The sequence below is a fragment of the Corythoichthys intestinalis genome, chromosome 8, assembly GCF_030265065.1.
Source record: "Corythoichthys intestinalis isolate RoL2023-P3 chromosome 8, ASM3026506v1, whole genome shotgun sequence".
Classification (NCBI taxonomy): Eukaryota; Metazoa; Chordata; class Actinopteri; order Syngnathiformes; family Syngnathidae; genus Corythoichthys; species Corythoichthys intestinalis.
Genome location: NC_080402.1, coordinates 42,481,975 through 42,496,563, shown reverse-complemented (window position 1 = coordinate 42,496,563; position 14,589 = coordinate 42,481,975). Strand labels below are relative to the sequence as shown.

Below are 14,589 nucleotides of genomic sequence, written 5' to 3'. Positions count from 1 at the left end.
ACAATACAATGACATACAATACATGTTTTTGGATAGGGTTTTTTTAAGAAGGTGTTTTGAGGTATTTAACGGGGTAATTCCGACTTGCGCGAAATCCGGGTTACATCACCAGCACAGGAACGGAACTCGTTCATTAACCGGGGACTACCTGCATTATAATAATAATCATTTGTAACTTGAAAATGTGCTCTTTTTGGTAAAATAAAAATGTACTGTTTAGTTTTTCAATAATCACAAATTGGCAAATAAGTAGGGACATACAGTGCCTTGCAAAAGTATTCGGCCCCCTTGAATCTTGCAACCTTTCGCCACATTTCAGGCTTCAAACATAAAGATATGAAATTTAATTTTTTTGTCAAGAATCAACAACAAGTGGGACACAATCGTGAAGTGGAACAACATTTATTGGATAATTTAAACTTTTTTAACAAATAAAAAACTGAAAAGTGGGGCGTGCAATATTATTCGGCCCCTTTACTTTCAGTGCAGCAAACTCACTCCAGAAGTTCAGTGAGGATCTCTGAATGATCCAATGTTGTCCTAAATGACCGATGATGATAAATAGAATCCACTTGTGTGTAATCAAGTCTCCGTATAAATGCACCTGCTCTGTGATAGTCTCAGGGTTCTGTTTAAAGTGCAGAGAGCATTATGAAAACCAAGGAACACACCAGGCAGGTCCGAGATACTGTTGTGGAGAAGTTTAAAGCCGGATTTGGATACAAAAAGATTTCCCAAGCTTTAAACATCTCAAGGAGCACTGTGCAAGCCATCATATTGAAATAGAAGGAGCATCAGTCCACTGCAAATCTACCAAGACCCGGCCGTCCTTCCAAACTTTCTTCTCAAACAAGGACAAAACTGATCAGAGATGCAGCCAAGAGGCCCATGATCACTCTGGATGAACTGCAGAGATCTACAGCTGAGGTGGGAGAGTCTGTCCATAGGACAACAATCAGTCGCACACTGCACAAATCTGGCCTTTATGGAAGAGTGGCAAGAAGAAAGCCATTTCTCAAAGATATCCATAAAAGGTCTCGTTTAAAGTTTGCCACAAGCCACCTGGGAGACACACCAAACATGTGGAAGAAGGTGCTCTGGTCAGATGAAACCAAAATTGAACTTTTTGGCCACAATGCAAAACGATATGTTTGGCGTAAAAGCAACACAGCTCATCACCCTGAACACACCATCCCCACTGTCAAACATGGTGGTGGCAGCGTCATGGTTTGGGCCTGCTTTTCTTCAGCAGGGACAGGGAAGATGGTTAAAATTGACGGGAAGATGGATGCAACCAAATACAGGAACATTCTGGAAGAAAACCTGTTGGTATCTGCACAAGACTGAGACTGGGACGGAGATTTATCTTCCAACAGGACAAGGATCCAAAACATAAAGCCAAATCTACAACGGAATGGTTCAAAAATAAACGTATCCAGGTGTTAGAATGGCCAAGTCAAAGTCCAGACCTGAATCCAATCGAGAATCTGTGGAAAGAGCTGAAGACTGCTGTTCACAAACACTCTCCATCCAACCTCACTGAGCTTGAGCTGTTTTGCAAGGAAGAATGGGCAAGAATGTCAGTCTCTCGATGTGCAAAACTGATAGAAACATACCCCAAGCGACTTGCAGCTGTAATTGGAGCAAAAGGTGGCGCTACAAAGTATTAACGCAAGGGGGCCGAATAATATTGCACGCCCCACTTTTCAGTTTTTTATTTGTTAAAAAAGTTTAAATTATCCAATTAATGTTGTTCCACTTCACGATTGTGTCCGACTTGTTGTTGATTCTTGACAAAAAAATTAAATTTCTTATCTTTATGTTTGAAGCCTGAAATGTGGCGAAAGGTTGCAAGATTCAAGGGGGCCGAATACTTTTGCAAGGCACTGTAATACAAATGTACAAATGAAATTAATAAAATCTAGATAGATGTTAACTTGTATCTTGTGCTTGTGAAAAATATATCTAATATCCATTGTTACATACGTATATACCGTATGATATTCATAAAGTTTTTGCTGTACTGACATTAAATAATCAGATCATCGCCAGTACCACATGTGTGTCAGTGTGCTAATGTGCTTTTGTGTTACTTGCTATCATATTGCAGTGTCTTCCAAGGAAAAAGTCAGTGAACAAAACTCACTAGCTGTGTGTAGCACACTGTGTTATTATTGACAAATTATTATTCACTTTGTCCTTTAGCTCACCAGTCAGGATCACACACCTCAGGTCATTCAGAGAGCTCTGGACAAACACAACCTAGAGGACACATACAGCTGTCAAGACTTCAGCCTCTGCCAAATGCTCAACAACGGGAACGGTAAAACTTGATACTGTACAATATGATAAATTCAGTATTATTTACAAATACATTGACTTATGAGTGTAAATTTGATAAATGTGGTAAAATTATGGCACGAGTGTCAAACACACCTCAATTAGATCGGACTCGAATCCCATGATTTGAGATACAAGTACCGTAATCTTCGGACTATAAGCTGCTACTTTTTTACTTTTGAATCCTGCGGGTTGTAGTCCAGTGCGGCTTATTTGTTGATTCATATGGGTAAATAGGGAACACTTTATTTGACAGCGACATCATAAGACCGTCATAATTATGACATGACACAATCATGGGCATTACTGAATGCTTATGTCATGAAGTGTCATCCAGCAAATTATGTCACTAACTCCATTTATGTCCAGCTCGGATCTTTTTTATCTATTCAAAAGTGGGATAATTTGCTGGATAACACTAAATGACATCTGGTATAAGCATTCATAAATGCTCAAGGCAGTGTCATGTCATAATTATGATTGTGTAACGACAGTCCTGTGGTGCCACTGTCAAATAGTGTTACCAAATACTATAACTGGCAATTAATGAAACTGGAACAGTAATTGAGGAAATAACTAGCACAGAACATGAATTTTGATTCTTATTTACATCTCTAGTGCGGCAATGCATGCTAGGAGCAGTGTTGTCAGTAATGCGTTGTAACGCGTTACTGTAATCTGATTACTTTCTTCAGTAACGAGTAATCTAACGCGTTAATTTTTCCAAGCCAGTAATCCGATTAAAGTTAGTTTCCCTAGTGCCCGTGCGTTACTATTTTGTTTTTGTCCTCATAATGTATGTAGAATGAAGAATACTGTAGTAATGTACGAAGAGCATTTCTCATCGGGGAAAAAAAAAAACGGGTCACGTGTTTTACGGTGCTGTTTGAGGCTGAGCGCTGTCTGCCACGGCGGCCAACAACATAGCATTCTGACGAGGCAGCGAGGCTAACAGTGAAAGGCAGGATATGTACCGCAAATAGATGCCTTTGCTCACTGGAAATACAGCCATTACTTCACATTTCTGTCCAGTAAAGATGACAAAAGTATCTCCGTTGGATGTCACGTTTTCTCATCGGGGGGGGGACGGCTCACGTGTTTTACCATGCTATGAGCGCTGTTGGCGGCTAACAAACAACTGGCACCTCTCAGGATGCTAACAGTGGAAGACGTAGGAGAAGAACCACAAACGGCTGCATTTGCTTATTGGACATAGAGCCATGACTTCATATTTCTCTCCGATAAAGATGACAAAAAATATCTCCGTGCGTCGCAAATTTTGCATTGGCTCAAAAGGGCAGTCGACCGCTAATAACTCTACATCTAATTCAAGGAACCACTTGGAATTACAGTACAACGCGACAAAAATCGAAACAAAGCCAACAGGTAACGAGACAGCCAGCACTTTTACAGTTTGTAACCAGCCTTTACGTACATGTTATAGTTTGTAACCATAGGCGGAGTGTGACGTTGTGTGTGTGTGGGGGGGGGGTGACAAAAGAGCGAGTCAAAAGTTTGGACACGCCTCATCATTTGTGCTTTTTATATATTTTCACTACTGTTGTAAATTCTCAGTGAAAATATTAAAACTATGAATGAACATGAGGAATTATGTTCTTGAAAACAGGTTTTATGTTGTACATTCTTCAAAGTGTCCACCCTTGAGGTGTCTCCAAACTTTTGGCCTATACTGAATGCATTCTGAAATACTTTGTAGGATTATTGTTCATTTCATTTGTTTTTGTTGTTTCTTATTGCTTTACAACTTAGCTAGCATTAGCTTAGATAGCATTTTAACGACTAGGTCTTTATTTTAAAGGGGGAGTTCAGAATTTTTGACATTAGGCTTAATCTTCGAGTTAGTGGGGGTTTAATTAGTCGTTGGAGTTATTTTGAACAAATTCTGTGCAGTTTGTCAGTTATTTGTTAGTTTCAGGGCTCCGGAGTGGCTGAGCTAGCGCAAGTCGGTGGTGGTTGAAATCAACTCCATTAAACCCCTGCTAACTCGAAGATAAAGCCTTATCTGAAAAATTCAATTACATGCGATGAAATTTTTCTGTTGAGGCAGCAAAGGGAGAAAAATTGGGAAAAATAACTGACAAATTACTTTTAAAGTAACTTAGTTACTTTGATAATAAAGTAATCAGTAAAGTAACTGGATTACTTTTTTGAGGAGTAATCAGTAATCAGTAATTAAATTACTTTTTCAAGTAATCTGTGACATCACTGGCTAGGAGGCATGTTGGACAACAATAGTATTGACAGCAGGTGTTAGCAGAGGTTGACTGTCTCTCCCAAGGGAGCAGTGATGACCAAATGAAGCTTCTTAAAGCAATGAAGCTTTGCAACCAATTGGTTCAATGCTTCATGGTGGTCCATTTGGTCTTATGGCAGTGGTTTGATGCCACTGTCAAATAAAGTGTTACCGGTTAATTTTGGTGTTAATATCCCATAAATTTGGCTTGTAGTCCAGTGCGGCTTGTCTATGAACAAATGCCGTTTTCGTGCCAAATTTGGTGGATATCGGCTTATAATCAGTTGTTGTGCGAAAATTACTATAAATTGAGTTTCGAGCTTAGTCACAGATAAAACTCTAAAGTCAAGGTACTGCCTACAGTGTAGACTCGGGACTGTAAAAGTAATTTCAAGATGACATTGCTTGCATTTCAGAGCTCCATATCCCCGATAACGCCAACGTGTATTATGCCATGTGCACCACCTCCAACTATGACTTTGTCCTGCACCAACGCTGGAGAAGCCATGGGAGACATGCCGCCTCCTGCTCCAGCCCTGGAATTGCCCTCCACGTCCGCCACGCCAAGTGCCAAGGGGCCAGCATCCTAGCTAAATCTAACTAGCAGCATCTTTTTTTGGATTTGCATGACATCTCGGATCTCCACACGGCTGGCCTCTGTCAGTGCCTCAGCTGCATTCAACCATTTGACCATCAGACCTGCTCCAGCCTCTCATCACCTCATGAAGTGTGTTGGAGCTTGTGCACATGGAAATGTTGTGTCAATGGGACACATAATATAGCTGCTCACTGGAACTTGCGTTGATTTGCAAATGTTCTTTTATTGCAAGTTGTGTTCAACCATCTTGAACACTGGCATCTGTATCATAGTATTTATTTCCTTCTTGTTTAAAAGTTTTAACGTAACTTCAAATCAACTTACATTAAGTATTGAACTTGTATCAGTATTCTGCTTTGCAGCCTTGTTTTGTTGAATGTTGAGTGTACGCCTTCAGTTAGTTCATTTCTAGATGTTTTTCAGTACTGCAGTACAACAATAAGAATGAAAGCTTGTGTAAGTCAAATGAAGGAGAAAATGTGCATTTGCTGTCTTGCACCAATGTTTTTGTGTTAATTGTATGAAATACTGCTAGTTGATGTGAGTCTATATCACCAGTAAATGATGGCACGCTTCAGCCATCATCCTGTGAATATGGTTAGTGTGAAGAATGGTTCTCATTTGGAAAGACGAAGTACTCCCGGTAAGTGAAGTCACATGCCAGCGATGTTGAATACTTGCTTTGGAAACTATTCACTGTGATGGCCGACCTTGTTTACATTCTTCTGAACACGTGTAGCGTTTTGTGAATTTGCAGCAGTAGAATGTGTTATGTTGTCTTCCATGTTTTGGGTCTGATTGTTAGGCTTATAACTATTTATATTTGGGTTTTATTTTACTCATTGTTATTTTTTGCCCCAAGCTATTAATATTTTGAAATGCTGACTAATAAATATATTTTTTAAATTTATTATAGTGCTGGCACTGCCTTGATCTAAAAAGTGGGTTTGACTTCTTACATGACATTGAATAAACTTAAAGTATGAGACATTGCTAAGATGGTATATATATTTTTTCATCTAATACAGCACCTCACATAGAACAAAGTCACACTGTAATTCACTGTCTTGTCTAGTCATGTGCAATAATGTCTTTTGGGGGGGGGCACAGCAGTCTGCTGTAAGTTGGCAATGTGATTCTACAACAGATTTATGAATAAAGATGTGGCTCTTAGACCTGGCATGCTCCCCCCCCCGCCACCTATATATAAAGTGAGGAGCAGAAGTATTGGAACCCCTTGTGATTTTGGAAGTTGACCCACTTAGAAAATAGGTAAAGGTCTGAAATTTCAATCATAGATGCATTTCCACTTATCGAGACATCATCTTTAAAAAAAAAAATCCGGAACTCACATTCTATGATTTTTCGATAATTTATTTGTATTTTACTGAGGTTAACCAAGGGCGTAGGTTTGCGTATGGACATAACACTACCAACTTTTCAGGGTGTTCAAATTGTCCCCACCAACCAAAGGCGTAGGTTTGGTCTCGACATTGGTAGGGACGCTATAACAACATAATCTGCATATATACCGTCTTGGCCCAAATATAAGACGGTGTTTTTTGCATTGAAATAAGACTGAAAAAGACGGGGTCGTCTTATATTCGTGGTCCAGACGTTATACCCATTCACGATGCTAGATGGCGCCAGATATAATTGAAGCGATGTTCTGTCATGACAGATTTCAGCTACTCTCAAGTTTAACCAGTTTGCATTATTTTACTGCAATGTTTTTCTTATTCAGATTTGTTTCAAGACTACAGTTACAGTTAGACTTTACTTCGATGGTTAATGCAGTTATTGCAGTTTTGTTTTTTTTATCACAATAGATTGGTTTATTTACATTTCAAAAACCAGAACCCCTTCATTTACGAATGTGATTGCACTTTAGTTTACATATTTAAATGTTCAGATATTAACTTTTGAATGAGGCAAAATAACATGCTTTTTCTCTCATATTGTTATAATAATTTGTTTCAGATGTACTGTAATTATTTTCTTGAGTCTTGAAAAAGAGGGAGTCGTCTTATAATCAGGGCCGTCTTTTATTTGGGCCAAAACGGTACTTTTTGCTGGGGATGGGACATTAATAAGGTCAAACAGACTGGGTGAACGGTTGTCAGGGCTGCATTTCTCACAAATATGCTGATGTGTTGCCTACGTAAAAATGAAAAAAGTTAAAATTGTTATTTTCATGGGTGAAAATGGGGGAAATCGCTTTTTCATATAAAGGAAATTTACAGTGGTTGTGTTTTATTTTTTTGGGGGGGGGGGTGTAAAGAAATGTCTGCATAGGCTGCAAATAAAATTATTTTTAAATAGATGATGGAGAAAAATATATTTTGATTAATGAATAAATGCACTGTTAACGATAGAGAACACAAAGTACAGGAGGACACATCTCTAAACTGCTTCCTACTCGAGTTTTGCAGGTTAGCAAGTTCACACAGTTTAATGTTATGCTAACTGTGATGCAGGTCGGACTTTCAGTAGCAAAATTAGTGGCGTGTTCCCCACCTCCACGACATTGACGTCTACTTACAGTGGCTGCTGCTGCGGCTGGCCGAAAAAAATTTCTAATATCCCTCGTCTTTGGGGCTGGGGGGCTTGTTGACATGCATTTCTGTCGGGGTTGTGTGAGTGTGCATGTTTGTTTTTTTCTAGTTATCATCTAATCAAACGTGGGTATTAAAAAAAAAAAAAAAAATGGACCGGCACGTTCAGCAAGTGAAATGGGGTAAATATGAGTCTGAACATAATGAAAATACAGTAATTCCTTTAATAATGGAAAGGTCAATTCTATTCTTACAACATAAAGGGTACACATAATCAATTCTATTCTTACAACATAAAGGGAACACATTATAAATTATTATCATTAATAATTATCAAATATAAATATATAATTCAAATAAGGTAGCTTAAAGTTGGTGGGGACAATTTGAGCATCCTGAAAAGTTGGTAGTGTTATGTCCCTACTGTCCCTATGCAAACCTACACCGTTGCCACCAACTTATAAGCAACCTTATTTGCATATAATAATGAGTTCAGTTATATATGTAATTTTTTTTCAGTTATATAGGTAATTTTGTCTTCCCAATTGCTGTAAGGATAAATTGACCCATCCATTATTAAGTGAATTATTTTAATTATGTTAAGACTTACATTTACCCCTTTTCACTTGCTGAAAATGCCGGTCCATTTTTTTCCTCTTTATTTTAATTTTTAATTTTTTTTTTCTACATTATTTAAAATATTTTTATTCGCAGCCTATGCAGACAGTTTTTCAGATAAACATACATTAATCATAGTTGAGGTCAAAAGTATGTATGTAAGTATGTTAGTATAATTTATGTTCAGATACTGTATTTCAATTCAAATTTGCTAACAAATTCCAGACATTTATTCTGGAGGTTTTCAAAAAAGCAAAACAAAGGTTTGAATCAAACGGTGTATCACCTGACCAATAAACATGAAACTTGGTATAAGTCAATACAGATTTATTTTGCATTGATCATTTAGCATATCAATTAATTAGGTTCATATTTGTGAGAAATGTTGCCCTAACCCCCATTCACCTATTCTCTGTTTGGTCTTATTAAGGTCTCGTCCCCAGCAAAGAGTGTACATGCAGGTTATGCTGGCATACTGTCCCTACCAATGTTGAGACCAAACCTACGCCCTTGGGGTTAACATTTGGTATAAAAGTGTGGTTTACAATGTATAACTTGGAAATTACATTTTGGGTCATGTAGGGCCTACATTAAGAAGGTAATTATGACCTCAGAATTTTTTTTAATGTGAAAATTTAACAAAATGATTATTCACACTGGTCTCCTATTCTAATATGGACAACAGTGGCATACAAAAGTTTAACCTTTTCATACCACTGCATTTAGCTATGATAATACAACCCGTAGCAAAAAGTATGGAATCACCAGTCGGACGAGCACTCACTCATACATTGCATCCAATGCAGATTCTTGTCTCTTGACACATTGTTCAATGCAGATTCTTGACTCTTGACAAGGTGATGATGCTGGAACTTTTGTTTGGTGCTGTTCCAGTAAGATTTACAAAGATGACTATTTGAAAAAGACATCAAAATTCCCTCAGTCCTTAATGATATGGGGCTGCATGTCAGGCACAGGCACTGGGGAGATGGCTGTGGTTAAATCTTCAATAAATGCACAAGTTTACATTAAAATTTTAGACAGCTCTCTTACCCTTTCAATTGAAAAAATGTCATTTTCCAAGATGAGAATGCATCATGCCACAGAGCTAAAACTGTTAAAGCATTCCTAGGAGAAAGACTCATCCAGTCAATGCCATGGCCTGCAAATAGCCCAGATCTCAATCCTATGGAAATCTGTGGTGGAAATTGAGAAAAAAAAAAGGTCCACAGCAAGGCTCCGACCTGCAAGGATGATCTGGCAACTGCAATCAAAGAGAGTTGGCACCAAATTGAAGAACACTCATCAAGTCCATGCCTCAGAGACTGCAAGCTGTCATAAAAGCCAGAGGTGGTGGTACTAAATACTAGAGATGTGTTTTGATTGTTATTTCTTTGTTTGTTTCTCATGATTCCATATTTTTTTCCTCAAAATGGAGTAATTCCACATACTATATTTCCCTGCACTTGCTCGATAAAATTAACATTTACTGACCACCACAATGTTTTTTTTATTCATTTCTTTCAGACTTTTTGAATGGTAAAGAGTTGCACTTTTAAACTAATTCATTATGTTTTCAAGCTTTTTATCTGAGTTTGTTCTACATGATAAAATGTCTAAGTGAGTGCTTGTCTGAGAGTGGTGATTCCATACTTTATGTAGCTTAATTTTCCATGTTTGATTATTAAAGGTAAATACAATTTTCCCACCCTAATGCAGAGTACACAAGTGACCTGGCAAAGCAAAATGAGTCAGAAGTTGCACAGAGATTCCAATATAAAAGGCAAAAATGTTTCACTGGGTAGAAATTTTCTGATATACACATATTTGATATACATTTTTCTGTTCTCAAACTTTTTGGGGAACTTCAAATTCTTACTTGCCCATCGGAAATGAAATAAATGCATGTGATTTTTCTTCTCTTTGACGCTACACGTAAATGGTTTTTTTGTGTCTGTGGTTTATTTATGGCCTTGTCTAGGAAGTTGGAGAACTGGAGAGATATTACCGACAGATGGCAGTGTCGCCTCAGGAAACCCAAGTACTGTAACTATTACAGCAAGAACAGGAGAAATTTTCGCTGTTATGTCGTAAATGCTCTTAGAAAAAAAAAAAATAATAATAAAAAACATCAAAATGTATGACTTTTGAGAGACGCCCCCCCCCCCCCCCCCCCCCCCATTGCAGGACTTCTGCAATGCAAAAACACACCTCCTTAAAACTAGTTAAATTCCTTTGTTTTCAGTGTAAATCTATTAGAAATAAATAAATTATCTGCCAGTGTTTCAAGTAAATTTTACTCAGATTTCTTGAAAGCAATGAATGAACAAAATGAATGTTCTTAATTCAAGAATAGATGCTGTTCGAAACTTTATTTGAAAGCAAATTTTCTTTGATTTTGGTGAAAAATGACTAAATTTTAGATGTGTGGACTTAATAAGAACAAATAGTAATATTTACTTAAAGTAAGTGGAATAAAACGACACATTAATCTGTTAACTGGTCTTTAACAAAACAAGATGGAGAAAATTATTTACTAAATTTGAGAAAAAGAATCTGATTAAGGTTATATCAATTTGAGGGAAGAAACAATTTCATCGAGCATCTCAGAAGTGGTAAATGAGCATTGTCCTTTCACTAGTTTAAAACTTGAACATACTGTAGATGTGTCTGCCAACACAGTGGGAATGCTGAATTAACAACTAAAAATTTTAACTAATCATTTTCCAATGTTGATTCAAATATATTTGCTTTCTGAACTTGTAGGGTAATATGTTGATTTCAATTGTTGCAATGTTTGTGTGTGTATTTTATGGGGGGTCGACTCCAACTTTCTATCAAAAAAAGTCATGTGTGACCACCCTGTAGTTTCATGTGTCAGGAAAGGAGTTAACATGAGTTACATTTGTACACTTAACTCATGTGACAATAATGCCCAAAGACTAAGATTAACGGTTGCGTGTTTTTTTACACGTGAGGTTGAGGCCACTGCGGGAAGGAGCATCATGTTGTGTGGCTGGGTGCGTGTGTGCACGTGACTGGTTGTACAGTAGTGGGTCTGTTCTGCAACTGTACAGTAGACAGATGGTAGAAATGGCTGAGACTAATCTAAATGGGTTAATCTACTTATGGGCTGCAGGGTACTTCACGCATCTTTTGTGTGTTTTTGTCATTTTCAAATGCGTTTGAAGTGTACACTTGTACATTAATGTATACATAATCGTAATAATAACAATAATAAAATTAATAAAGGACCTACAGATCAAAGGGTTCGGGTTTGAATCTCTTCATCATGTCCTTGAGCAAGACCCTTCACCCCAGTTGACCCCAGTGGTTGTGGCAGCAGCAGACCATTGGTGTGTGAATGTGAACACACGTGTTCAATACCACTTTATCCGTGATGCACGGTGATGACAGTACTGTATTGAGAATATAATATATTAACAAATCTTTGTTTTTTATTGACACCAATGCAACATACTGTAAAGTTCTGTAAAGGGACCCTCAAATGGGTTAAAAATTAGCACTTATGTAATAGGTCTTTATGTCATCACCTCTTCTTAAAAACTGGTCACTTTTGTAGTGAAGGCTTTCAGAACATATTTGGGACGCCCATTTGTGAGCCAGTACTGCTTTATTATCAGCCAAACACATCAGTAAAGGAACAATTTCACTCTTTACTCTTGTTTACTATTATGTGCTCAGTGTTTTTATTTTTTATTTTCAAACTACTTTGAAACATTTAAGCAAATATGCCTAACAGATGCCTTGTGGCTGGGTGTTGCACTTCTGCATTGATTCCTGAAGGATGAGAATGTGAATCTTTGGGTCACTCGACTGACAGCTTACATTTTAATGATTGTGACTTTGAAGTAGAAGGCCTTTGGTGGTTCACTTTGGTCAGGATTTGCAGTTACAAAGAGTGAAGCAACTGCAAAAGAAAAAGAACAATGGTGAGGGTTTTTTCAGATTCATAACATATTTTGGTGCATATTCGTATTGATTTATATTTTTTAGGGCACTATATAATCCAGTGTCTGCTAGAATAATGGATGTGGGATTGTTTTCAACAATCATTGAGCCCTACATATGTTATAGTGGGTTACAGTTTTGCGCGTTCAATTCATTGTGTTGTTGCTATGACAATGCATTTTTTGACGTTGAGGGCTGAGGTGAAGGCTCTGTTGTAATCCGCACAGTTTGCCACTGGTTTTTGTAACTGGAAAAAAACCATTTCATGGTGAACATGCAAACTTCACGCAGGAATGGCGAGACACAAACTATGAAACCCACACCTCTGACAAATCACTAAACAACGATTTCAAACGAGCTGCCCATAGAAATTTACTTTACATTGAACATGCCAGAAATACAGGTACGTATACACTACAAAAACACACCTCCTTAAACCTAGTTAAATTCCCTTGTTTTTTAGTGTAAATCTAATAGAAATAAGAGAAATTATCTGCCAATGCTTCAAGTAAATTTTACACACTTAGATTTCTTGAAAAAGGTGGGGCACATATGTATTATAACCACTAATTGTGCAAGTTCTCCCACTTGAAAATATTAGAGAGGCCTGTAACTGTCAACATGGGTAAACCTTAACCATGAGCGACAGAATGTGGGGAAAAAAAACATAAAATCACATTGTTTGATTTTTAAAGAATTTATTTGCAAATCATGGTGGAAAATAAGTATTTGGGTAATACCAAAAGTTCATCTCAATACTTTGTTATGTACCCTTTGTTGGCAGTAACGGAGGCCAAACTTTTTCTGTAACTCTTCACAAGCATTTTTTCACACAGTGTTGCTGGTATTTTGGCTCATTCCTCCATGCAGATCTCCTCTAGGGCAGTGATGTTTTGGGGCTGTCGTTGGGCAACACGGACTTTCAACTGCCTCCACAGATTTTCTTTGGGGTTGAGATCTGGAGACTGGCTAAGCCACTCCAAGACCTTGAAATGCTTCTTACGAAGCCACTCCTTTGTTGCCCTGGCTGTGTGTTTGGGATCATTGTCATGCTGAAAGACCCAGCCACGTCTCATCTTCAATGCCCTTGCTGACGGAAGGAGATTTTCACTCAAAATCTCTCGACACATGGCCCCATTCATTCTTTCCTTTACACAGATCAGTCGTCCTGGTCCCTTTGCAGAAAAACAGCCCCAAAGCATGATGTTTCCACCCCCATGCTTCACAGTTGGTATGGTGTTCTTCGGATGCAATTCAGTATTCTTTCTCCTTCAAACACGAGAACCTGTGTTTCTACCAAAAAGTTATATTTTGGTTTCATCTGACCATAACACATTCTCACAGTCATCTTCTGGATCATCTGAATGCTCTCTAGCGAACCGCAGACGGGCCTGGAGGTGTACTTTCTTCAACATGTCTGGCAGTTCAGGATATGAGTCCCTGGGGCGCATTGCGTTACTGATAGTAGCCTTTGTTACAGTGGTCCTAGCTCTCTGTAGGTCATTCACTATCTCCCCCCGTGTGGCTCTGGGTTTTTTGTTCACCGTTCATTATCATTTTGATGCCACGGGGTGAGATCTTGCATGGAGCCCCAGATCGAGGGATATTATCAGTGGTCTTGTATGTCTTCCATTTTCTAATAATTGCTCCCACAGTTGATTTCTCTACACCAAGTGTTTTACCTATTGCAGATTCTTCCCAGCCTGGTGCAGGTCTACAATGTTGTCTCTGGAGTCCTTCGACAGCTCTTTGGTCTTGGCCATAGTAGAGTTTGGAGTGAGACTGCCTGAGGTTTTGGACAGGTGTCTTTTATACCAATAATGAGTTAAAAGAGGAGCCATTAGTACATGTAACGAGTAGAGGCTTGTTAGACCTCGTTAGAAGACGTTAGACCTCTTTGATATCCAAAATCTTGCTTGTTTGTAGGTGACCAAATACTTATTTTGCAGTCTAATTTGGAAATAAATTCTTTAAAAATCAAACAATGTGATTTTCTGTTTTTTTTTTTTTTTCACATTCTGTCTCTCATGGTTGAGGTTTACCCATGTTGACAATTACAGGCCTCTCTAATCTTTTCAAGTAGGAGAACTTGCACAATTGGTGGTTGACTAAATACTTATTTGCCCCACTGTATATGATTTCAAAAAGTTTTCCGGTAAAATATTGTTGATAAAAGTTGTAAAGCAATAAAACAAATAACTAAAATGAATAAAACGAACAAAAAAACATTTTTATAATGGGTCAAAATTATT

General features: G+C 38.0%; 1 protein-coding gene across 1 annotated transcript in view; it reads left to right on the top strand.

Annotated features, from left to right (window-relative positions):
* rgl3a (ral guanine nucleotide dissociation stimulator-like 3a) overlaps positions 1-6,266 on the top strand; it is a 38,208-nt gene extending 31,942 nt beyond the window's left edge. Inside the window, exons 17-18 of the mRNA XM_057844376.1 lie at positions 2,206-2,323; positions 5,011-6,266. Coding sequence (XP_057700359.1) covers positions 2,206-2,323; positions 5,011-5,198 — 306 coding nt within the window. The 3' untranslated portion in view covers positions 5,199-6,266. The remainder of the gene's footprint in view (positions 1-2,205; positions 2,324-5,010) is intronic.
* Positions 6,267-14,589: the final 8,323 nt, after the last annotated feature.